The sequence below is a fragment of the Camelina sativa genome, chromosome 11 (assembly GCF_030686135.1).
Source record: "Camelina sativa cultivar CO46 ecotype springtype chromosome 11, ASM3068613v1".
Classification (NCBI taxonomy): Eukaryota; Viridiplantae; Streptophyta; class Magnoliopsida; order Brassicales; family Brassicaceae; genus Camelina; species Camelina sativa.
Genome location: NC_141890.1, coordinates 42,101,657 through 42,127,753, shown reverse-complemented (window position 1 = coordinate 42,127,753; position 26,097 = coordinate 42,101,657). Strand labels below are relative to the sequence as shown.

General features: G+C 33.8%; 4 protein-coding genes across 5 annotated transcripts; 1 reads left to right on the top strand and 3 right to left on the bottom strand.

Moving 5' to 3' along the window:
- Positions 1–791: 791 nt before the first annotated feature.
- Positions 792–3,401, top strand: LOC104725755 (uncharacterized). Of its 2 annotated transcripts, XM_087473879.1 has the most exons (3): positions 880–1,187; positions 1,671–1,742; positions 1,877–3,401. In XM_087473879.1, the coding sequence occupies exon 3, from the start codon at positions 2,369–2,371 to the stop codon at positions 3,107–3,109; it is 741 nt and encodes a 246-aa protein (XP_087330005.1). In that variant the 5' UTR covers positions 880–1,187; positions 1,671–1,742; positions 1,877–2,368; the 3' UTR covers positions 3,110–3,401. The 2 variants fall into 2 exon arrangements, with proteins under 2 accessions (XP_010442770.1, XP_087330005.1); XM_010444468.2 differs by lacking the exon at positions 1,671–1,742 and having other exon boundaries at positions 792–1,187.
- Positions 3,402–3,497: 96 nt separating this feature from the next.
- LOC104725754 (uncharacterized) lies at positions 3,498–4,899 on the bottom strand. Its single transcript, XM_010444467.3, has one exon. It carries the CDS (start codon positions 4,469–4,471, stop codon positions 3,749–3,751), a length of 723 nt encoding a protein of 240 aa, XP_010442769.2. The 5' UTR covers positions 4,472–4,899; the 3' UTR covers positions 3,498–3,748.
- A 5,457-nt stretch (positions 4,900–10,356) lies between these two features.
- On the bottom strand, positions 10,357–14,517 carry LOC104725753 (uncharacterized). Its single transcript, XM_010444465.3, has 11 exons — positions 13,575–14,517; positions 13,425–13,508; positions 13,207–13,326; positions 12,796–13,088; positions 12,617–12,705; positions 12,447–12,550; positions 12,265–12,355; positions 12,102–12,177; positions 11,908–12,022; positions 11,288–11,819; positions 10,357–11,074 (listed from the first exon to the last, which is right to left on the bottom strand). Exons 1-11 carry the CDS (start codon positions 13,810–13,812, stop codon positions 10,579–10,581), a joined length of 2,238 nt encoding a protein of 745 aa, XP_010442767.2. The 5' UTR covers positions 13,813–14,517; the 3' UTR covers positions 10,357–10,578.
- A 2,789-nt stretch (positions 14,518–17,306) lies between these two features.
- LOC104725752 (cytokinin hydroxylase-like) lies at positions 17,307–20,493 on the bottom strand. Its single transcript, XM_087471828.1, has 4 exons — positions 19,743–20,493; positions 19,381–19,610; positions 18,491–19,090; positions 17,307–17,927 (listed from the first exon to the last, which is right to left on the bottom strand). The coding sequence occupies exons 1-4, from the start codon at positions 20,044–20,046 to the stop codon at positions 17,502–17,504; spliced, it is 1,560 nt and encodes a 519-aa protein (XP_087327954.1). The 5' UTR covers positions 20,047–20,493; the 3' UTR covers positions 17,307–17,501.
- Positions 20,494–26,097: the final 5,604 nt, after the last annotated feature.

Below are 26,097 nucleotides of genomic sequence, written 5' to 3'. Positions count from 1 at the left end.
TAAACAACAACAAAACAGTGTAATTACATATCATTCATTAACTTTAAAGTTAAAAAAATTATTTCACTAGTAAAAAACACCAATAAAAAATCTATTATTAGAATTAAGAAAAGAATTATTTATTTCATTTTTGTATTTTGCTAAAAAAAAGTCTTTTGGATTGAGAGTTTGTACCCTCCCATAGTGTAGCTAATAAATATATTTTATCAATGGGTGGTGAAAGTGTGAAGTACTTAGAGATCAATGAAGAGCAATATAGATAAAATTTTGTATATGTATATCTTATGAGTTTTTGTAGTCTATTTTGATGAAATATCAATTCTACAGAGTTAAATGAACAAAAAATAAATATTGAGAATCTTTTGCATAATTTCATTTTATTAGTTTCAAATTAGATATCATTTTAAATTTTAAATTTACTAGATTAAATACCACAATATATTTTCCATACAAAATTATAAACTTTCCAATTTTAATATGTTATTCAATAGAAAATGATATAAAATATCAATAATGATTAGAATAAAATACCTGTTTTTATTTCAATGTAAAACTTAAAACGATATGATTTTAAATGTAGTAAGTATCAAGTACGTGTTACTCGTGTACCATGTCTTTTGTTTATTTTTAGCTTAAAATTCAGGAGAAGAAAATTTAGCTTAGAGTTTTCACTTTGATAAAATTAAATTTACCTTAAAAAAAAAAGAAACGACCGTAATTTACCCTCCAAAATTACATGATATGATATGTATTCAAAGTAATCATATACAATTTTTTTAACTGAAGCGCGTGTGAAGGAACCGTGATGACGTGGCAATAGCTCGTGGTAACCAAAAAATTGAATGAAAAGCTGGATTAGATAACGACCCCTCCCTCCCTGAGAGAGAAGAGAGAGGAGAGAGGAGAGAATTCAATCCCATCATTTATACAATATTTTTTTTTTTTTTTTTTTGTTTCTCGGGGAAAAATCTCTTTCTCTTTCTTAGAGAGATCCAAGTGTAAGAGAAGAGTAGTTAGTAGTAGCAGCGAATCCGGATGTTATTATTGTCGTAGGTGTTGTTGCGGCGAATCTGAAGTTGGAAAATAAAAAGATGAGCAACGTTGTTAATAATAGTGTTGAGACTGTTAACGCCGCCGCTACTGCTATCGTCACCGCCGAGTCTCGTGTTCAACCTTCCTCTGTTCAGGTTTTTACTTCCTTCTTCTAATTTTCCAAGATTATAAAAATGTCTTCTGCTTCAGATCAGTACTCTTTTTATTTTTTTCCGTGAATACTGACTGTATAATAGATCATGATTCAATTTGTAGCTTATTGTTATATGATCTGTGCTTAGTCTAAATTTTTGTGTTTCGATCTTGGATTAGAGGTAGAGAAATTAAGAAATCGAAGTTTAGATTCCAAGTTTAGATCCAACGTTCTAATAGATTCTTAGATCAGAGAGCTAAGATTTATGCAATTGGTAAGCTTAGTTCTTGATTTCACTGGTTTTTTTTTTTTTTTTTTTTTTTTTTGTGTGTTTGGATTTTACCAAAAAAAAGGTTTGTTTGATGAAAGAAGAATATGTTAACTTTTTTTTTCCCAATCTTATTGTGGATTTGTGCTTTACAAGTCATTATAGCATTCATGATTAAAAAAAAGGTTTAAAGCGTTTATTCTTTTTTCTTTTCAGTTCATGTTTCGTAATTATTTTCCTCAGATTAGTATAACTTTCTCCAAAAGTGAGAACTAACAAGACGTTTAGGTAATTTATTACTTACCTTATTTCAAATAGCTTTTTTTACTTTGGTTGAATTGAAACAGTGATCTATGTCTCTAGAAAGGGGATCAAGATTCACGATTCTGTAGCTCACTAATCTTTATTTCATGTTTATACAGAAGAGAAGATGGGCAAAATGTTGGAGCTTATATTCGTGTTTTGGATCACAAAAGAACAACAAACGGATTGGTAATGCTGTGCTTGTACCTGAACCTGTTGTTGCATCTGGAGTTCCGGTTGTTACAGTTCAAAACTCTGCTACTTCAACTACAGTTGTTCTTCCTTTTATAGCTCCTCCTTCATCTCCAGCTTCGTTTCTTCAATCTGATCCTTCCTCTGTTTCTCATTCGCCTGTTGGTCCGCTTTATCTTACCAGCAATACATTCTCTCCTAAGGAACCTCAGTCTGTCTTTACCGTTGGACCATATGCTAACGAAACTCAACCTGTCACTCCTCCTGTGTTCTCTGCGTTTATAACTGAGCCATCTACTGCACCGTACACTCCGCCTCCGGAGTCGTCAGTCCATATAACTACACCTTCGTCCCCTGAAGTGCCCTTTGCTCAGTTGCTTACATCTTCCTTGGAGCTAACTCGAAGAGATAGCAGTGGGATGAATCAAAAGTTCTCATCTTCACATTATGAGTTTCGGTCTAATCAGGTGTGTCCGGGGAGTCCTGGTGGTGGTAATCTAATCTCCCCCGGGTCAGTGATTTCAAACTCTGGTACATCATCTCCTTACCCTGGTAAATCACCCATGGTCGAGTTTCGAATAGGTGAGCCTCCAAAGTTCCTTGGTTTTGAGCATTTCACAGCACGTAAATGGGGATCGAGGTTTGGTTCTGGCTCGATCACACCTGTTGGTCACGGTTCAGGTTTGGCTTCAGGCGCTCTGACACCAAATGGTCCAGAGATAGTCTCTGGGAACCTAACACCCAACAACACTACATGGCCTCTACAGAATCAGATCTCTGAGGTTGCTTCACTGGCCAATTCGGATCATGGCTCTGAAGTCATTGTTGCAGATCACAGAGTTTCGTTTGAGTTAACAGGCGAAGACGTTGCACGTTGTCTTGCAAGCAAGCTAAATCGATCGCACGACAGAATGAACAACAATGACCGGATTGCCACAGAGGAGAGTTCATTAACAGACAGAGGAAGAAGAAACAGCTTCCAAAAGATTGAAAGTATAGAGAATAGAGAAACCGAACAGCAGAGAATTCAGAAGCTGAGTTCCTCATCGGTTGGATCTAGCAAAGAATTCAAATTCGACAACACTAAAGACGAGAATATTGAGAAGGTCGCAGGAAACAGCTGGAGCTTCTTCCCTGGGTTACGTTCTGGAGTCAGCTAACCATATAATAATAATAACATGTCTCATTCTTCTTCTTCATTACCAAAAACAAACTATAACAACCCCGTTGAACATGGATGGTGAAAAAAAGGTAAGAGATTGGGTTCTAACAACTTATACACACTGAATAAATAAGCTAAGCTTTGGTTTGCAGTTAACTTCTGTACTACTGATGTAGCTAGGAACTTTGGAATATTCTTGGATCAGCTCCTACATCTAATCTTGTTACAATGTCGTTTACATTAATATAAGCCCTCATGCCGTGTGAAATAAAATTCTATTTCTTCTGTTACTCTTTCACACATACATAGTGTTTGAACTCAGATGGTGAACGTTCTTAGCCTAAATCATTAGGCTATTTCATTTTAGTTCTTTATGCTGATCAATCTTGAAACATAGATTTGGTTATTATTAATCTAATGAACTGAGAGCTACATGAACCTTGTTCAAAGAAAAAACATCAAAATAGTATACAGAACAAAGAAGAAAAATACATCCAGATCACGATTAATCCTAAAACCAAACCGGACCGATTAAACAAAAAGAGAACAAGAGCTGGGAAAGTGATGGAGAACTAAAAGAAGGAACTAAACCGGGTTTCAATTCTTCTGATTAGAACCGAAACTAAACCGGGTTTTGTCAGTTCTCCTTCTCAGAACCGTAGTACCTCTTAAAAGCTTTGGGTAAGTAAACCGGAATCAAAACACCAAAGAGATTAAACGACCAAATCCCCAAATTCACCGCCGCCAAAACTTTTCCGGCATACATCCGCCGTGGAGACACCGTCGTCCCGTTCACATACTCCCTGGAGAACTCACTAAAAATCCACTCGACAAGAGTCAAAACCCTCCTAGCGTTATAAACAATAGGAACAAGGATCCTCGCCGGAGCAGAGAACCCACACGAGGCAGCCAACCCTTCCATAAAAACCTGACTCGCCAAAAGAAACACGTGCGGTGCAGCTGCGCTCACACCGCTCTTATCATCCTCGACCATACCTTCGAAGATGTAACAGATCGGGATCAAAAGCCCGACGATCCCCGCCGACGTTACGTAGACACGGAAGATCTTGTTTGCGGAGCTCGTGAGGGGAGCGTCGCGGCTCGGGTTGTTGTGCGGTGGGAAGATGAGTTTAGAGAGGAAGAAGAAGTAGATGAGAGTGAGGATCGTGAATATGAAGTCTTGGATCGTTACGAGACCACTTGCGGAGAGAACGATGACTATTGCGAGGATGTTTAGTTGCCGGAATGAGAAGAATCCGGTGGTTTTTCCGGTGGATGGTGTTTGGGTTTGTTGATGTTGTTCTTCTTCTTCTTTTGGTAAGGTTATGTCGTTGTACGTTGGACCGACACCTCCAGACATTGTTGTTTTGGTTTGGTTTTTCTTTTTTCTTGTTTTCTTCGGAAAATGTGGTGAGAAAATTTTGAGTTGGGAGAGAGGAGATAAAAAGAGTTTGAAGAAGTGAACACGTGGCGGATTATGTAAAGAGGTTTTAGAAGACGTGGAGTGTATACAGAACTGGAATTTTTATTTTATTTTGGTTTGTCTTATCATTGTGCTCAGTGCTCACGAATTAGTTTAGATTTTAATTAGACCAGTATATATTAACCGAGAACCAAACCGAACTAAACCGAAATATTCAATTCGGTTTGGTTTTGGATAGTACGTAAGAACCGAACGATTCCAATCTTTTAAACCAAATTGAAAATTGGAATTCGGTCCGGTTTTGCGTATTACATAAGTAGAACCAAATGAATGAACCGGAACCATATTATTGAAATGACTTAACTAAAAACGAATTAAACCAGAAAGGTATTTAGGGAATCGGTCTGATCATGGGTTAGAATATCTGGTTGTAGAAACAAGTTTAAATTCGACCTCCAATGTCAATGTGTCATTGTCCAACTGAATACTTTCCCAAAGTTTAGCTGAAGCCCCAAAATTTGTCAAACTCCCAACCCCATTCTTGGCCTGGTGTCTTGTACGAGCACTTAACTGCATGCAAAAAATAAATAAATATATATATATATATATATATATATATGTAAGCATATTGGTTTAAGACGTGCACACAAAACAAAAGAAAACTGTAGTTTCAAGAAATACGTACGTTCGCCTGTGATGTGATTGTCATCGTAGTATGTGTCTGATATTCGGAGATCTGCATCCACGTAAATCTTCTCATCCCTTGAGAGGGTTTCACTATATCAGCTAATTGCAGAAAAAAAAACAACGATTTCGATTTGCCATTTTCTTTAGTTCTTCTATCTATTTGACACTGATGCAGAACCACACATGGGAGGTGGCACGTGCGTCGGTATCCAAATAAGTCGGCTTATCTAAGGCGGACACGTGGAGGGTGTGGATTAAGTCGCTAAGAAGGCCGTTGGAAGACACTTAAAACATATGATTGTTCTCATTTTTCATATATCGAATCTTAATCAGAAAAATTGTAAAAATTCCTAAAAATATTTGGCTGGGTTTCTCTCATCTTGAGAGCTCGCTTGTCGATTTGGTGTTTTATGAATACTAAATTGATTGTTTGGTGTTTGTTTTTGAGTGATCGGGAGTTTTATTGTATTAAAGGTATCAGAGCAAAGACGATTCTCAGATCAAAGATGGTTGAAACCAAATCTCAAGCGAGGGAAGCGACGAAGAAAGAAATGGCGGAGCCAGATCTGGAGGAGGTTCTGATAGAGGAAAGGATGACGAGGTTGGAAGCTAAGGTCGACGAGCAACATCAGGAGACTCTGAGACATTTTTCAGAGTTGTATGAGTTGTTGAGGCGTGTGACTACTCAACCGTCGTTGGATGCTTCTGTTAAGGGGAAATCAGTGCAGATCTCGCCGGATGTTTCACAAAAAGCAAAGCCGGAAGGTTTGGGGTTTTCTCCAACAGTAGCGGGTGGATCGGGACTAAGAGATGCGAGGAGGGAAGAACGACCTGATCTGGTAAGACTTGAGGCTCACTATTATTACGGTGGTGTTACTAGGTTAGGAAAAATCTATTTTCCTCGGTTTGATGGTACACGAATCAAGGAGTGGTTGTTTAAGGCTGAAGAGTTTTTTGGAATAGATTTCACTCTGAATGATATGAAGGTGAAGCCTGCAGCAATTCATTTTGACGGTCATGCCACAACTTGGCATCACTCTTTCATACAATCGGGTGTTGGGTTGGAAATTTTATATGATTGGGTTGGATACGTTCAGCTGTTGAAGGAACAGTTCGAAGATGTGTGTGATGATCCCATGGCTGAGCTCAAGCAGCTACAAGAAACAGATGGGATTGTGGACTATCACCAGAAGTTTACTCTGATTAAGATCAGATTAAATCTCTCGGAGGAGTATTTGGTGAGTGTTTATTTGGTTGGGTTGCGGTTGGACACGCAGATGCATGTGAGAATGTTTCAACCATTGACAGTGCGACACTGCTTCTTGTTAGGCAGGCTGTATGAGAAGGCACACCCCAAAAGGTCTCTCAACACAGCTTGGTCTCCTAAACAAGGCAAGGTTAGCAAGGTGGGTGGTGAGATGGAAGCTAAAGATGAACATCATGGTGGAAAAACATCTTTTAAGGCACCTGGTAATCCGGCTAAGAAGCTGTCTCAACAAGAAATGAGTGAGAGGAGAGCTAAGGACCTCTGCTATTTCTGTGATGAGAAGTATACACCGGAACATTATTTGGTTCACAAGAAGACTCAACTGTTTCAATAGGATGTGGAGGAGGAGTTCGAGGATGTAGTAGAAGAATTAGTCGAAGAAGATGAGACAAACATGCCTCGGATTTCAGTAAATGTTGTATCAGGAATCTCGGATTATGAGACAATGTTGTATCAGGAATCTCGGATTATGAGACAATGAGAGTTTGGGGTACTTATGATAAGAAAATCCTTTTTATGCTGGTGGATTCAGGCTCTACTCACAACTTTGTGGATTCGAGAATGCCTGCGAAGTTGGGGTGTAAGATTGAATCTGCAGGGCTCTCTCGTGTCTCTATCGCGGATGGTAGGAAGTTAAGAGTAGAGGGGAAGGTAAAAAAATTTAAGTGGAAGTTGCACACTACTCAGTTCCAGTCAGATGTGTTGCTTAGTCCTCTCCAAGGGGTGGATATGGTAGTGAGAGTCCAGTGGTTAGAGACTTTGGGAGTCATCAATTGGAACTTTTTGAATTTGGAGATGAGGTTCAAGTATAACAAACAGCGTGTGTTGCTGAATGGCATTAAGCAGGGTTCTGTTCGTGACATTAAGGCACAAAAATTACAAAAGTTACAAGAAGAGCAAGCTCAGTTTGCGATGGTATGTGTGCAGCAAACCAAGGATGGAGAAGAGCTAACCTCTTGTACACTTAACACTATGGCTTGCGATAATAGGGAAGAGACAATTGTGGGGGACATTGTCGAGAAGTTTCCAGATGTGTTTGCAGAGCCAACTGAACTGCCCCCGTTCAGAGATAATCATGACCATCGAATTAAGCTACTGGAGGGTTCTAATCCGGTTAATCAGTGATCCTATCGTTATGAACTTCACCAGAAAAATGAGATCGACAAAATTGTGGAAGAAATGTTATCTGGTGGTACCATTCAAATCAGTTCTAGTCCGTATGAGTCGCCGGTGGTCTTGGTTAAAAAAAAAGATGGGACCTGGAGATTATGTGTTGACTACAGGGAGCTTAACGGTATGACATTGAAGGATAGATTCCCGATTCCCCTTATTGAGGATCTCATGGATGAACTCGGAGGATCCATGGTGTACTCTAAGATTGACCTTCGTGCTGACTATCATCAAGTTAGGATGACACCTTCGGACATTCACAAAACAACATTCAAAACTCATAGCGGCCATTATGAGTATTTGGTGATGCCATTTGGTCTCACAAATGCCCCAACAACTTTTCAAAGCTTGATGAATGCGGTTTTCAAGGCATTCCTGAGGAAATTTGTTCTTGTTTTCTTTGACGACATTCTGATCTATAGTTCATCAATGGAAGAACACAAGCAGCATCTCCAGAGTGTCTTTGAAGTTATGCGTTCGCATAAGCTGTTCGCTAAGATGAGCAAATGTGCGTTTGCAGTGACTAGAGTGGAATATCTTGGTCATTTCATTAGCCAAGAAGGCATTGCCATTGATCCTACAAAGATACAAGCGGTAATGGATTGGCCGATGCCTAGTTCCCTGAAGCAGTTAAGAGGTTTTTTGGGGTTAGCTGGATATTATCAGAGGTTTATTAAAGGTTTTGGTGTGATTGCGGCTCCATTGCATGCCTTGACGAAGCATGATGCATTTGGTTGGACTGAAAAGGCACAGTGTGCGTTTCAGGATCTCAAAGCTGCTCTTTGCCAAGCCCCGGTTTTGGCTTTACCGGTGTTTGAGAGACCATTTGTGGTTGAAAATGATGCTTGTGGCCAAGGCATTGGGGCGGTGCTTATGCAGGATGGTCATCCATTTGTGTTCATCAGTCGACAACTGAAAGGGAAGCAGCTTCATCTATCAATATACGAGAAGGAGCTTCTGGCAGTCATCTTTGCAGTCCGAAAATGGAGACATTACCTTTTGTCGAAGCATTTCATTATTAAAACTGACCAGAGAAGCCACAAATATTTGTTGGAGCAACGACTTATGATGTTACTATATTTTACCATATTTAAGGCCTTGTTTAGTTCATGTTTTGCACCATATAGAAGTGATTCCTTAGGTTTTATAGCCATTTATGTCCAAATATGCACTTAGGATGTTTAGAAGCATGCATTGCATACATTTGTACATTTTGAGTATTATAAGGTGTTATGGAGCTCTAAAAGGGTAAGGAAGGACTTGGTGTTATTTCTGGAGCTAAATAAGAGGACTAGAAGCATCAAGAACATAAAAGAAAGCACTCGACAACAACACTCGACCTCGCACACGGTCGAACACACGGTCGGATTCATAACGAGCTCCTCAAATGAGTAATTAATTCAATGTGACCATATGACAAATGCACTAAAAGGGGTGTATTCAATCAATGATTTTGGAGGATTTTGGATTTTTATTAAAATCACATGTTATTCAATTTAGAATTTTAAAATCTTTTTCTAAATCTAGTGTTATTGAAAATGACATTTTAATAAAATCACTCAAAATCACTCAAAATGTCTTGTTATTCAAACAACAATTTTTAAAAATCATATAAAATCAACTGTTATTGAAAACATAATTTTTTTTCTCTAAAATCTCATAACAATGATTTTGGAAGATTTTGAGAGATTTTGAATACATTTTTACACTACAAATCCAATTTATAAAATCACATCTCTAGAGGTACTATTTTGAAGGATTTGTTTTTTTAAAAAAAAATTGTGACTTCTCCTCTCACTGTAGACAGTTTAGAGAATTTCACTATCAATACAATATGATCATTACCATCACTAACGAAACCAAAATGCTTGAATCTTGTCCTCTTTTGCCGCCTCCATATCAACGTTCGAAACCACCACGTCCTCACCACGCTCAGCTCCACGTTCGGCCCATTAAAAAGGAGATGATGATTGGGGGAAGGAGATGATGAACACTACTGGAGTTAAAACTAGAAGATGATAAATAATATTGGGAGATGACAATGATTTTTATCCACGATACCATGATTCTCCACTCCCGAGCTCTTAATTAACAATTAAAACTAGTAGAAAAAAACTAATGACGAAACACAATTTGGGGAAAGGAGATGATGAACAGAGAAATCCCTTTTTGTCTTTCAATTTATTTAACAGAACAAGCCGTAAGGTTGAATTTTAGCTTTCAATTTATTTTGGAAATCCATTTTTATTTTTCCTATAAATCTCTTACAATCATCCAATATAATCCCTTTGAATCTCATCAAATCACAAACATTTTTTTAACAATTCCACCAAATATTCTAAAAACTCTCTTTAAATCTCTCAAAATCTCAAAATTTCTAAATCCAATAAAATTCTTTAAAATCATGGTTTGAATACACCCCCTAAAACTTCTAGTCTACATGTGTGTTCTACATACCTTGAATAGTAAAGTACTTTTGTTTTTTTCGTATTGAAGACGAAGAACTTGACATATGCAAAAACTTCGGATGTGGTGTTTTCTAATTTCACGTACATTGAAACAAAACCGCCTCCGTTGTCCTCCTTGTTCCCTTTCGGATATATAATCAATCTTCTGAATTTTTTTATATATATTATTGCATAAGTAAGAAAGATCCATTGATGTTCTTTTCCTATGATGAAGATTGAAGATTGAACAATTTTGGAGCTAATGTGAATATAGTAAAATCATCGTCTATATGTGTTTCATGCATGCATGTCCCAAATGGTAGTAACTGGCGAAGACCACAAACATATAATCAAATCAGTGTAGTTATCTATCTAATTTGGGGCTCTTGCTATATTTCCTGTTTTGAAAATTAAGACAGTTCATCGTTTTGCATTTTAGTTTGACAAATCTTAATCTCAACCAAACCGCAAACCTACTTCGACTTGAATTTCTCGCCGAGTTTCCCAACTCTGTCCTTCAACTCTTCGACAGTCTCCTTAGCCTTCACTATAGAGACACTTCTGATCTCATCAACCCTCAAGCTCGTCTGTCTCCACACATCCTCTGCTTTAGACTTGGTTTTCATTTTCAGGTCTTTGGTTTTGTTCTCCAATCCATGAACTTGTTGTTTCAAGGCTGATATCAGAAGGCTTATTTTCTCAATGATCAAGTAGATTACTTCTTTGGATTTCTCTCCTACATCTTTCGCCATCTTTTTGAGCTTAGCAATCAGACTTCCAGCTCTTTTCATGGTTCCTTCGACAGGATTTTGCTTTCCTGCGTTCCGCCAAGTAGATTCCGTTGTTGTCTGTTCATGGAGGTCACTGTCAACAATCACTTTTAGCCCATACTTCTCCCAACGTCCTCTAGCTTCTTTTAGCACTTTTGCTTGTTCTCTTGCTCTTCTCGCTTCATCCTCAGCCCAATCCCTTTAAAACCAAAACTCAAAACCGTAAATGACCTGAAAGAGCTAAACTCTCATATGTTTGACTAGTCACATTTCTCAATATAAAAGCTTTTGAGTGTAACTATTCAATGTAGATCAAAAGAGTACAGTCCATTCCTCGTTTGCTTCTATCTCACTGTGTAAGATCTATTCATGCTCATTTGATTTTAATTGGAAAAGATAATATATTCTATACCTGGCTATGGATAAAGCGTTCCTTTCAACTTCAAGCTCGTTTTGCAATCGGAGTATCTCTTGGCTTTCATCCTCCACTTGCTTTTGAAGTCTATAAAACCTCTCTTTCTCGTACGACATCTCTGCCTTGTTACTCGCAAGGCTTTGAAGTTGTTCCTCAAGCTCATTTCGTATCCTCGCAAGAGCCTCCATTTCTGTTTCAATCGATGTGCGTTCCCTCTCCAATGCAAGAGTCTCCTCTTCTTTCTCAACTCTAATTCTCGCAAGCTCCGACTTTGCTTCTTCAGCCATTTTCTCCACTGCATCTACTACTTCTTTTTCTCTTAAAAGCTCTTTTTCGAAGCTAGCATTTATATCCTTCTCGACCTGAGCAACCAGCTCGTTATGTGCAGAAACCACGTTTTCAGCCATAGCCTCTGCTTCGATACGAGCTAGCTCCTCACCAACTACTTCAAAAGCGTCACCAATTGCAAGAGAAACAGCTGTTTGGGCTTTTGTAACCGCTTTAGACGGTTGAAACAATCTGGTACGCCCTAGAGGGACACAAGACTTTTAAAAACAAAACGCGGCTGTGAAACTCTGATGATATTATTACTTAAAAGAAGCAAGAATCTCACTCACCAAAAGCAAGTGCTGTTATTCCATGTTCTCCAGCGGATAAGTCAGCTAAAAGGGCAGGCCACGCTTCAGGGTTTATTTTATCAATGTCAAGAAAACCAGAAAGTTGGTATAGCTTCTGAAAAAGGAAAAGTAGTTGTGTAAGGTTTACAACACTCTAATGACTAAATGTGGAAAGAAAGAAATAGAAAAAGAACCTTGCTATCAGCTTCTGGGAGCTGTCGGTATTCCAAAGCCATCTTCCAGCTCAGAAGATCCTGACGTGTTAGAGGGCTGTAGATAAAAAGAGATATGAAGAGTGGATATCACATAGCAGTAGCTAGGCCTTTATAACTTATATGGTTGGATGAAAATAAATACCTTTCTGGGGAGAACGTAAACCGACTGCTCTCAGTAGAAGGCACGTTTTGGTTAGAGAGGTTGCTTGAGATAAGTCCTGCCTCTGCCAAACCTATACTATCCAATAACAAATGAAGAAATCAGATTAAATATAACTAACTTCATTGACTCAGCATGAAGGTAAAAGATAATCTAATGAACACCTTGAATGAATGGAAAATCAGGATCTTCAGGTTTGATATCATCAAATGCAAGTTCAGTAACATTCTCTATGTACATGGCAGGATATACTTTTGATGCCGAGTTCCTGTAATGGATGAAGGTAATTTCACAATGTGAGGCATTGAAATATGGTGAAACTTTTGAGAATTACCTTGACAGCGCATTGCTTGCAGAAACCACCCAACGAGCGAATTCACGGCGTGTACATAAATCATAAGGCAGAGCATCGGATTCAATAACCTGGAATAACAATCAGTTCTTAACAACTCAAAAAATTGCTGCATTGCTAGATAGTTAGTTCATAATAATCTGAAAGTTAGAAAGCAGTACCTTTAAAGCTTGTAAAGCTGAAAACATTTGACTTTGAACTGGATCCACAGCCGTTGGAAAGATAGGTTCTATAGGATCTACTTGTGGAACTGTAGAAGGAGCAGGTATCCCTGTATAACGGCGGGCCTTCTGCTTTTCGTTTGGGAGTTGAGAGGTAGGCGTAACTACTCCATCCACCTCTGTCCATGAGGTGTATCTCTCAGCTGGGCTTGCTGATGCTTTCTCATCCTCGTCATTTTCTTTGCTAGTAAACGCAGATTTCAACACCACATCTATGTCACCCCGAGAAGAATCTAAACTAACATCCAGAAAAGGGAACACTTATAAATAAACAGGCAAGTAACAATGAGAGGTGAGATAATGAAATATTGGTTGCAAGACTTATCAAGCTTGGTACATTCGTGTCCATACCTCTAGAGCTTTCCTGGTTATCTTGCTGCTCAGTTACATTACTTCCCTCATCCCCAACCGTGCTGATTTGATCACTTGAACTTTCACCAACAGTAGTCACCAAAACTTCTACTTTTGGTCCTAAACCATTCACCCAAACAAAATTTAACAACTTTACTAGTTGGAATCAGCTACATTGTATCACAATTCCCACACTAAATAAAGATTGAAACACATACTTAAACCATTGCGCTTGTAAGATAAAGCCGCGTAAGTTAACCCAACAAAGAGAACCATCCCAGCCACTCCAGATAATAAAGTTCCTGAAAACAAAAATCAAAACTTTAATATGAATCTACCAAAGTTAACCCATCACAAAAAAATCGTACCTTTAAACCAATCTGCAGTGTTCTCGTCGTCATCTGAATCAGCCCACCCACGAAATCGACCCGACCCACCCAAATCGCGTCCCGGTTCAGCGTTTTGCGCAACGCTTGATGATATCCGGAGACGGCGACTTAGCTTTGTCATCTTCGCTCTCGCCGGAGCTTTGAAAGTACCGTAATTGAAGGCAATTCTGAGCTGGAGAGAGCTTGGTGTCGTCCATGTCGCCATTGTAGACGCCATAGTTGTTGTTCTTCAGTAAGATTTTTTCCAACAGACGATGATTACATTTTTTTGGTTCGTTGCTTCTTCATTAGACAAGACGAGACAAGAAACGTGATACGAACCTTTTCGTATAATTACGAGAAAGGCCCCTTTGATATATACTGTTTCCAATTTTTACCCACCGTAATTTATTTATTAGTTTTCTTTACCCACACATCATTTATTAATATTTTTACACAATAACATTAAGAACAGATTGTTGTTGCCTAGCTAGTTTATCACTTTAGGTAACCTGTGGAAAGAATTAACAGATAACAGTAGTTATCATCCATTTTCTACATGAAACACCAAAAAAGGTGTGGTTATTGAGCATTTCTTGTTAATATTAGGTATTCGAGAATGGTAATTAATCATAGTGTCTATAGCTAATTAATTAATGCTCCTTCAATATTACAAATAGTGTCATTTTGACACATTTCACCTAAATTACTACAAATATGATTTATATATACTCATATTTAATGAATGATATATTACATAAATTTATTGAATAATTTAAGGTGAAGAATAACTTTAAAATATTAGTTTAAAAATCATATTAGAATTTTAGGTGAAGAGTAAATTAAAAAAAATTAGTTTAAAAAATCACATTAAAAATATAAAACGACACTCTCTCTCAAACAAAACTAAAACTCCAAACATATTAGTATATTTATTTTTTCTAACTCACCACCATCCCCAAAGTCCCTATGATTTATTAGTTTGAGATTTGAATAGAGTTTGAGATTATTAGTTTGAGATTTGAATAGAGTTTGAGATTATTAGTTTGAGATTTGAATAGAGTTTTAAAGATTTTAAATGTTATGTAAAATATGTTGTTATTAGATCAAGATTTTGTTTAACTATGTTAAAGTTTAGTGTTATTAGTTTAAGATTTGTAAAAAGTCATTTAAAATCTTAACAAATTTGGGTTATTGGATTCAGACTTTTATAAAGTCACTAGATAAGGGCCCGCACGATGTGCGGGTTTAAAAATTATTGAAGAAAATAAATTTTAAATCTTAAACAAATTTTTAAAAATATAAAAAGAAATTTTATTTCTTGAATTAAAATATATAAATAATTTTAGTTAGAGAAAAAATCATATTTTTATTTACCTTAATACACTTATTTATATTTATATATTTTAAATATATTATAACAATTATTACAATAATAAAAAGCTAAATTATATCCCACCAAAATTTTTGCCAAATACTCATCATTACGAATATTAGTATTGTCAAATTTTAAAAACGTTACACAAGTTATTCACAAAATATTTTACATGCAAAGAGTTCATCAAAACAACATCTAGTTAGTAAGCATGTACAATTTTACTCTATCTTATACCATTAAAAATATGTTCTTATACCCAAAATTATTTTATTGTTAAAGTATGCTCTTTATCACCACCTATAAAATATTTTCTAAACAAATTAAACAAATTTTGTGTTGCTTTACTTTCAATTTGGTATAATATTAGTTCTTATAATTACTTAAATTGTTTTTTGAAATAATTTCTGTAACCATGATTTTTTTTTTACTCCAAATATATTTTGGATGAATAACTGGTGAAAATTTTCTACTCTATTACAATGATTTTATGACTAACCTAATAAAAGTTGAGAAACTGAGAAAAAGTTAATATAACATAATAAAAATAAAAATTTGAAAATTAAAATCAAGATGGTATATATAAGTCTTAGATAATTCAAATATACAAAATAGAAACTTTATAAGCAATCCAAAACATGACATATGTCATAATCACGTTAAGGATCGACGACATATTTACTCCTCAGAAGTATCACATTGTACCAAAACTACTTAAAACCATGACCTCGTCTCAAATATTCTTTAATAGTAAATTCTCAACTTATTTCTATATGAATCAAAAGTTTTCATATATTTTTCCATATACCTAGATTTAAACGATTTACGAATCAAATCCGATAGAAAACTACATAAATCCGGTTCGAAACCAATTTTATAACGGTTTACCATTCCAACTTCCCAAATTTGAAAATCGCTTCTCAATTAATCGATCAAGCAGCTCTTGTTTCAGTACCAGAATCATCAACATTATTCAGAAGAGAAAACTCTAAATTTTTACTAGAAACATCAATCACCGACTAATCTTCCAAACTTATAATGTTACTAACTGTAGAATCACTTTTGAAACCTTCATCAGTGTCTCCATCCTTGATAAAATTAGCAGGATTTATATACCTTCAATTCCATTTCATTGCATCTGATAGCTTCCATTGAAGAACCTGCACGAATCAAAGACCCACACAATAGATCGGCAAAATTATATCAAAAAAAAATCAAAGATCAAAACTTTTGATATAAACATATAATTTTTTCTCTTTGTCAACATTTGTGCCACAACAGGCCGGCCCATTAGCCAAATTCCTACATTCGTAAAGAGCATGACTTGATCCCTAATGTGATGGTGTCATCTACAATTGGACTTACCAATAGTCATTGCAATAAGACCACTTCACAAACATAATTTTTATGTAGATATAATGTTATTTTCATAATTAGGTGTCCTATTACGTTTCAAAAGTAATAATTTTTTTAACATAACATATGTTATTCTTTTTAAATTTGTTATTCACTATTTATTGATTAATAATAATATACATGCTTAATGAATTATTTTTTTGTTTATACATGTCAAAATCTAATTAAGAAAAATGTATAATATAATTAGCGTACAATGGAAAATATATTAGTTTCATTAATTTTTCTTTTTGATTTAGGATTTTTTTTTAAGATATAAACATGTAAATTTTATGTAGATTTAATGTTATTTTCTTAATTAGCTATTTTAAAAAATAATAATTGTTTGACACATGTCAACATCTCATCAGTATACTTGACACGTGTCACAATCTGGTGAGTTACTAACTTTGAGAACCAAGCTTTATATAATAAGATTAAAAGTTTTGTGTTATTCAATTAAAACAAAAGAATTTAGGATTGTTAATGAGTTCAATTATTATGTTATTAGTTCATGATTTTAGACACTTTCTTTACAAAATAAAGTCATGGAAAGTATCATAAATATACATGGATTGTTTGTAAGACTTTACAAGATTTTACAAATCTAATCAACAAAACTTTCTAGCAATCTTTAAAAATTTTTCACTTATTCACTTTTAATGATTTTGTTGAACTATTCAAAAGTCTTCATAAATCTCAAACCAATACCATCCCCTAATCATTACTGATTAATACTCTGTCTATTTTAAATTAGTTGTTGTTTAAAGTTTTTATGCTTATATTTAATAAAACATTAATTTTTGACTCTTAATTAACATATTGTTTTATTCGATACTTAGAAGATACAGATAAAATTGCAAAATCTATTTAAAAAATTGTGCATTGAAAACACGACTAATTTGAAACAAAAATTAGATTAGTATATTGCATTAACCCAAGAAAAGAACACAAGACACATCTTAAAAAAAAACGTTTATGCATTAATCAATGAAATTACAAAGAAATACAAGAAGAAGTAATTAGAGGCAAAACAAAATATACTAAGTAGTCGAGACCTTAGATTTAATTTGATCTGCCGACCAAAAAAAAGAAAAATGATCCTAATCAAACTCGAGATTAAAAACATTTTTTAGTAATTTGTGCGTTAATGCAAGCTAAAGTGGTCGCACAATTAGAGGCAAACCGTAACCTGGTCTAAGAGAGAGCATATACGTCGGCGAATGACGATAACCGGGCGAAACTGAGATTTCGAACCGGGACAAAACCAATGACAAGACAATCTTGTACTCCATGGTCGTCAAATTCCGACCGATACACATCCTCCCTCCGAAACCAAACGGCATAAAACCCATCTTGTTCTTACAACCACCGTACAAATCACCGTCGAATCTCTCCGGCTTAAACTCGTTAACGTCGTCTCCCCACAACTCTACGTCGTGGTGCATCGCCACCACATCGATCCAAATGTTTGTTCCGTTTGGAATCACTCGACCGTTCACGTCAATGTCTGTCCTAGCTTGTCGTTGTGCGTTAGGCGCAGGCGGATATAGCCGAAGAACCTCGTTCATCACCCAACTCACCTGCATTATAATGATCACAAGTTTTATACGTTAATATATATACAAAAAAAATCAAGAGGTAAGTGGTTTAATTAATTTTTAATTATGAAGCGTTAATATTTAATTAAAGTATCAGTGTCACACGTTTTTGTCATGGATATAAACAGATTGAATATGCATTATGAGTAGAGAGATACACTTATTAGTTTACGTGGTGCTTCACTTATTGGTCAGCGCAGTCGTTGACTAGTTCTGATCTAGAGAGGCGACGACGCGCCTCTATGCTTTGATCATTTGTAGTTCGTTTCGTGGATTTTGACTTCTTTGTGACCATTAGACTTTGACCACAGTTGTCAGATGTATATATTAATTAGGTTTAAATTATACTTAAGGTGTATATTAATTATGTAGTATCAGGCTACATTTACGTGCATTAACTTCTTCTTCTTCTTTTAAAAAAAAAAAAGAAAAAGAAAATGTGAACATGACAAATTGTAGATTATTTTGTGAACGCGTCCAAATATAATGTATGCATGCATATAATTAAGCACGTGGATTGTTGTGTACTGTGTTTGGTAACGTACCTTTTTTAGTCCGGCAAGTTTGTTATATTCAATCTTGGAATCTCCGATGACTTGTCTAATCTCTTCCCTGATCGTGTCTTGCCACTCGGGATGGATCGCAAGAAGCATGAACGTCCACGTGAGTGCTAAAGCCGTCGTCTCGTGGCCAGCGAAGAAGAAGGTCTTGCATTCGTCCACAAGCTCCTTTGCCGTAAAATTCCCTGTATAATCCGCCTTTAGCAACATTCCGAGAAGATCGTGGCCTTGGTCGTCACCTTTGACCACAGACCTCTTCCGTTCATTTATGAACGACAAAAGGCGACCATCGATCTCTCGGCCTAGCTCCTTTGCTTTAACGTTTTGCTTGAAATTCAAAATGTTGCTGAACGGTACGCCTACGTAGCGGTTTGAGTTGAAGAGAGCGAATTGCAAAGCTCTTAGGTTTTTGAGGACTTGAACTCCATTTTCTCCCGTGACTCCGAAGCTTGTCTTGGCGATTATTTCACCAGCTGTTCCTATGATCTCGCTTTCCATGTCAAATTCGGGATTGCCCGAGTTTATTTGTATTGTCCATCGATCCAACATGTTGGAGATTGATTCCACCATCATGTTTGTCATCGCCTATTAATTAAGACGATCAATGAAAAGTAATGAGAAAATGAGAAATATTCTAGTAATTATGACGTTTTGAATTGAATGAGTATAAAATTTAACTTTATCCATAGTCTGTTCCACACCATAATTAAGACCTTGAAATTTATCCGTCGTGAAAAATGGTGGCTCATGCTTTTGGGAAAGAAAGAACTATAAAGTCTAAATTGTTGAACTAGATTAGTCACCCTATTACTTTTCTACAATTTGGACTCATGCCAATGTAAACGGTAAAAAAATAGTTTTTCTTATAATTATACCTTAAGATTAAGAGGGGCAAATGCAGGAGTTATGATGTGGCGATGTCTTGTCCAATCGTCACCTTCTACCATAACCAAACCGGTACCAAACATTGGCTCTCTGTCTTTCTTGAAAACATTTGGTTTCCCCCAACTCTTCCCCAATACACCTTTCGACATAACACTCAAGAATTCAGGATCCGCAACGTACACGAACGGCTCTATCCCTAGCCAGTAAACAAACACTTTCCCTGCATTACATAAGACGCAACCAATGATAAATGTTAATAATCACATATAGTAATGTTGGTAGCCAAACCGATCATATGGTATACGTCAGGAACTTAATAAGATACATTTAAGAATGGAGACTGATTAGTTACCGTAGTCTTGTTGCCACCGAGCGAAATGTGGAAGTGCAATGGAGTGTATGTCATGGTTGATAATAGTGGAAGATTTGCTATTATCCACCATTAACGAAGCCATCTTCTGCTTCTTCATGTCATTAAGGTTTCCTAATGGAAAACTAGGTTGTGGACCTAAAAATCCGTTATCTGTAAGCTTCTTTTGAGTTCGAACTGGCAATATCCAGCAACGCAAAAAGAGCTTGAAGAACACAAGGCAAAGAACTACAACGGAAACGTTGAAGAACATGTACCAAACTCGAGGCACCTCAATAAACTCCATCCCGATCTCTCAATCTATTTATGTATAAGAATACGAGAGAGTGATGTAGGTGCAATATGGGGTTGTTGTATTAAGAATGTTTGCTGGTGAAATATGGGAATGAACCAAATGAGGTATTTATAGATGTTATCATAGGTTCGGGTCTTGAAGAATGTCAGACTTTGACCAATAGACTCTCTCTTCCTCTATTTATTTAATTGTATTTTTCTTTTAGTTTATGTTGCATATAGCATAACGTTTCTTTACCATTTTTTGGTCAAACATTATCGGCATTTTGCTTCTTTGTCTTTTTTGCCATTTCTCTAATAGTATCCTTCTTTTTGCACAGGTAGTATTGAATTTTAATTTATAAAAATTTTAAAGATTTCAACAAAAATGAAAGATTGAAAATTTTAAAGATTTCAACAAAATTATTAAAAGTAAATAAATGAAAGATTGTTAAAGATTGCTAAAGACTTTTGTTAATTAGTTTTTTAAAATCTTGTAAAGTACTCCAAACAATCTTTGTATTTTTATGATACTTTTCATGATTTTATTTTGTAAAAAAAATGTTTAAAATCATGAACCAATAACATAATAATTAAACTCATTAACAATCATAGATTCTTTTGTTTTAATTGAATAACATAAAACTTTTAATGACTTTATAAAAGTCTGAATCCAATAATCCAAGTTTGTTAAGATTTTAAATGACTTTTTACAAATCACAAACTAATAACACAAAGTTTAACAAAAATCTTGATCTAATAACAACATAATCTACATAACATTTAAAATCTTTAAAACTCTATTAATTCTGAAACCAATAACTACCACTTAATTTGTATCTCATGGCTGCTTTTTGAATAAATGAAAGTTATGTGAATGTGTGTATGTTGTCTTTTAATCCTTTTTGGCATAAAAGGTTATATACAATAACTTTCCTCTTTTTTAATTATCACTATTTTTTTGTCTACTGAAAAAAAAAGAATTACTTTCTTTCTAAACCGACAAATACATTACTTACATTACAACTTGTTCTGTATTACTTAGGTTATAACTAGTAACTACGTTTAAAACTAAAATACTAACTAGTTTATTATACACGTACGTACGATATTGCCTTTTTATGTTTTTTATCCTTATATTTTCTACTAGATTAAGACCCGTGCTAGAGCACAGGTTGAAATTCATTTTATTTACATTGTAATTTTTATATAAAATATAATTTATATGATTGTTTTTTAAAAGTTTTTTTTGGATAAAATATTATGCAATAAAATCATATGCTAAATATGATGACTTGAAAAAGACACTTATTTTATAAGTTTTATATTATTAATGATTCTAGAATAGTATCCGTGCTATAACACTGGTTAAATTTTATTTTATACAAAATTTTGTATATTTTCTATTTAAAAATAAAATTTTAATATGTTGTATTAGTTTATGTACGTGAAATTATTCAACAATGTATATTCTACCTCATGACTTGCATGTCATTATAAGACATAATTTTGTGAATTTAGTTTTTAAAAAGCGAGTTATTATATTATGAGTAATTTAATATATTGTTATACTTTTTCGTTTTAATATACTTGGTTTTTTGAAATTCTTTCATATTATAGTGACATATTATTGACATTGCTATAACAAACCAATGTAGAGTGTTTATAGTTTCTAACTTTAATATATAGTTTCAATATTTTTAAAATATTTCAAAATAAATTATTTAAAGTTTATTATATTATATAAAATTATAAAATTCAACAAAAAGCATGAAATTGAATTTAAATATTTAAATTTTGATCCGTTACTCAGTAATTTTTTTAATTCAATAGCTATTATTTTTAAAGAATAATATTAAATAATAGCTATTGAGTTAAACTTGAATATTTTATAGATTGTATCATTTATATTTATTTTTAAAAATTCAACTTATGGTATATCCGGAAATAAAACTATTTTTTAATTATAATAAATAATATGATAATTTATTTGTTTCACAAAATAGACTCATATATAAAAATGAGAGGTGAAGTATGATGATAATTAACAATATGTTAAGTTAAATATCAAAGGATTTTATTTGATGAATAATTTAATAAAGGATATTAATATGGTAAGTTAGATGATATCAAATGATTTTTTAGAATATTCTCTTTAAATTTTTTGGAAACAATAAATCCAGACTATACAAATAATATAAAACTTAATCTATAACTTATTAAAATTATATTGTATACAAAACAATGTTGTGTACTTCCGTTTTATTATATAGGGGATTGCTTAAACAATTCATAAACAGAAAAAAAAATGACGGTACAACTTCTATAAATTGATAATATTGAGACAATATTTATCTTAAAACTTGAGAATATAAATTAATTGATAAACAGAATTTATTGACTTTGTGAAATTTGCCTTAATTTCTTTGTTTTTTTTACTTGAAGAATTGTTTAGTACGTACACTCAGTTAAAAAAAAAATCATAAAGAGTAAACTTATGATTAATGACTTCTGCTATCACAATAAAATATGGTATATGATCTTTAAGATTGTTGATGAAGTTGAAGAAAATAGCATAATATTTTAAATCATTTACACATAAAAAAATAATCGCTTTGAGAACTCTTCACATTATATTATTATGAGTTTCAACTTTCAACAATAGTTCAAGTTAAAATTACAACGAACAAAACTAAGAAGATATTTTGTATATTTTCTTAATAATTTTTTGGATGAGGTTATGTAGTTATTAATTTATTTGGAAAATATTTTCTAAGAACATATTATCCTCTTCATATCAAAATTTATTAATTTTTGCACTAACGTGAATAAGTTTCAAAAGAAGTTAAAAATATTTACTAATCTATTGAGAGTACTTAACGAAGTGTTACTGTCTTCCGCCACAAAATTCTCCATTTTACAAAAATGTGTAAGTTATGTGAACTAAAACAAAATAAAATTCATATTAAATAAACTAAAAAATTATTTTTTACTCCCTTTGTTCCTTATTAATCCAATTTTTAGGAAATTGTTTGTTTCAACAAGGAATTTTTTATTTTTATAAAATATTATATGCAATAATTATTAGTCATTATTGATGAATTCTAAATTTTTCAAGAACAATAATTGAATACTATATATTAGAGTTATAGAAAATTATAAATTAGAAAATAACGTCATTCTATAATCACTTTTAATATGTTTTCTTAATGTGTGAAAACATGATAATTGGATGAATTAGGAACAAAACGACGAGTATGATGATTTTAAAAGTTGGTTAGTGAAAAGTATAATATTTTGATTTTCTAGTTCTAAACACAATTTAATTACTTTTAAACCACAATCAAGTGATTTTTGTTTGTCAACAAAATCAAGTGAATTTGTACATGTGAAATGCTATAGTTTTTGGACCCAATATGTGAAATCGATGAGAATCACGCTACCTAACTATAATTGTGAGAAATAAATCTTAAATGCTCTAACAGTTCAATGTGAAACCCTTAGGTTTCAATCTGTTAGCCCAAATTAGATCGAGCCACACATCAACCTACAATCTATTATAAACCACATAACATTGTTATATCTGGCATGGACCACTGGATCTCTTTCTCAGTAGGACATATATTTTTTCTTTTGTCCTTTTTCCATTTTCTATGGAGTTGGCAAAAAAAAAAAGAAGAAGACACATGTGCGTTATATAATAAATATGGATTATTAGTTACTTATTGTTACGAAACTTATTATAATATAAGTTTTAAGTATCGAGTTTAGAGAATAATAGTCAAAGGTTTCGCGTATGAACTACTATGAATGATGAACCATATTTTTTTAATCACACGCGTAGAGCTGCTACGACTTGTACTAAGAACACAAGACCTGACATATACGAAATAAGAACACAAGACCTGACAAATACGATAATTAGGTCCTCTTTAAAGTTGTAATTTTCAAAGTTGTGTAACTACCAATGTTCATCTAGAATTGTACAAACTATTAAGTTTCGACTAGACATTCTTATGCATATGCATGCTAAATGTTACAGCACTGTCACACAAAACACTTTATCTTCTTTTTTTTTTTTTTTTGGTTGAAAGACTAACACTTTGTCATTTTCTTATTAGCGGAATAGCGATGCGACAATCATGTGACATAAATTGTCGTATATTTAGATTTAACCACTAAAACTCATGTGAATGAAACCAAAAGTAGTTGTTTGTTAGTGTTCTTGATCGAGGCCAGTTTATGGTTATAGGTAATATATAGGTCCACCAGCTTCCTCATTTTAAGATTTTTTTTAATATATATATATATATATATATATATATATATATATATACGGATATGGTTATTAGAAATATATATACGAATATGGTTACACAGTTACACCGCGTAGATTGGTCGGAGTGAGCTAGTCAGTATAAGCACCCAACTATCTCTGTTTTGCCCCAAAACTACAAATTAAGATTACATCTCATAATCCATATCATAAAACTCCGCAACAGTCATACAATTCATACAAAACCAAAAACGATAAACGTTTGGAACTGCATCACACGCGTTACGTATTTCATATATACATATATAGTTTTGGATATTTTTGCCCTCAAATATCAAAAGACCAAAATAGTTTTGGATTTCTTTTTTTTTGTGTGTAAAAATTGATAAAAATTACTGAAAGTGGTAAAAATTGACCGACATGAGTTTATATAATCGCCGTCCAATCCATGATATATAATGGTCGGCGAATCTTTATGAATTTTCCAACCACGAAAAAAGTTTATTCGCAAAATAAAAAAAAAAGTTATCTCTTGTGATTATATATTATGGAATCAGGGATCCTAGAACAATTTATGTAAAACTTTTTTTTGGATAAGTTTTACCACTTTCAGAATGAAGAGTGGTCGGCGAATTTATAACTTATAAGGGTGCAAGTCAAACTCTATAAGCTAGAATAAAAGCATATTTATATAGACATTAATTAGTAATCATCGGGATGCAAAGTCAAACTTTAGATAAGCTAGACATGATAAGTTTATATTATATGTTCACCACAGTTTTCCCAAAGCAATATAATTTATCTCCTCCATGCCAAAGTTAGAACATTATCTAACTGGTTTGGGATTATATCGATCTATATTACGTCTATATATAACGTAATACGTACATGTTGTCTCCTACTTCGTTTTCCCACGTGCATCACGTTACTAAAGTCTAAAGGAACTTCAAGTAATAATTGACAATGAGTATATCATACCTTTTTTTTTATTGAAAATACCATATTAATAATTTATATCGTACGTTTGAAGCCTCAATTTCAAACATTTGCCCCCCTTTTTGTTTGGCTTACATTACATGGCTCACTTATAGAACATTTTGGGTAACAGCATGGATTATGTTAAAAGTCCATTTTTCAAAAAAGAAGATAAAAACATGGATTACGTGAGATAAAACATTTTAATTTGGGGGATTTATCACTTGCCGATAACGCATATACACGTCTTCGTCTTGAGTTCGTCAATTATATAAAACGCATATGCACTTCAATTTTAAGTGATCTTATGACTTTGCACCCCAAAAAAGTGTACCATATGAAAGGATATTGTGAACATCCATGATATGATGAAATTGAATTTTTAGCTTCGTCAAAATAGTTGCTACCATATTTGAAACTAGGGCAAAAAAGTTCTATATAATATTTGTGACCTTTACTCATCGACGACTTAGAAATTCACAAGCTGCAGTTTGTTGCATTCAACTATTCCTCGCATATTGTAATAATTGATGTTTTAACCCAAAAAATGTTTCATTTGAAATGATGTTTTATTTTTAATGTACTTAAAATCAATTAATAATTTATGTTTTATAGTTACAGCTTGTATATTTTAGTTTGTTTTTTTGGGTTAAATAGTAATTAAAAAAAAAAAATGATTCCTTAATCTATATGTTAAAACTTTAAACATCAAATAAAATGAGATTAGATGGTGTAAAACGTTAGACTTATACTTACCTATTTAATCAATATCTTTCTCATAATCTGATAAATTAATATCTATGTCTCATGATC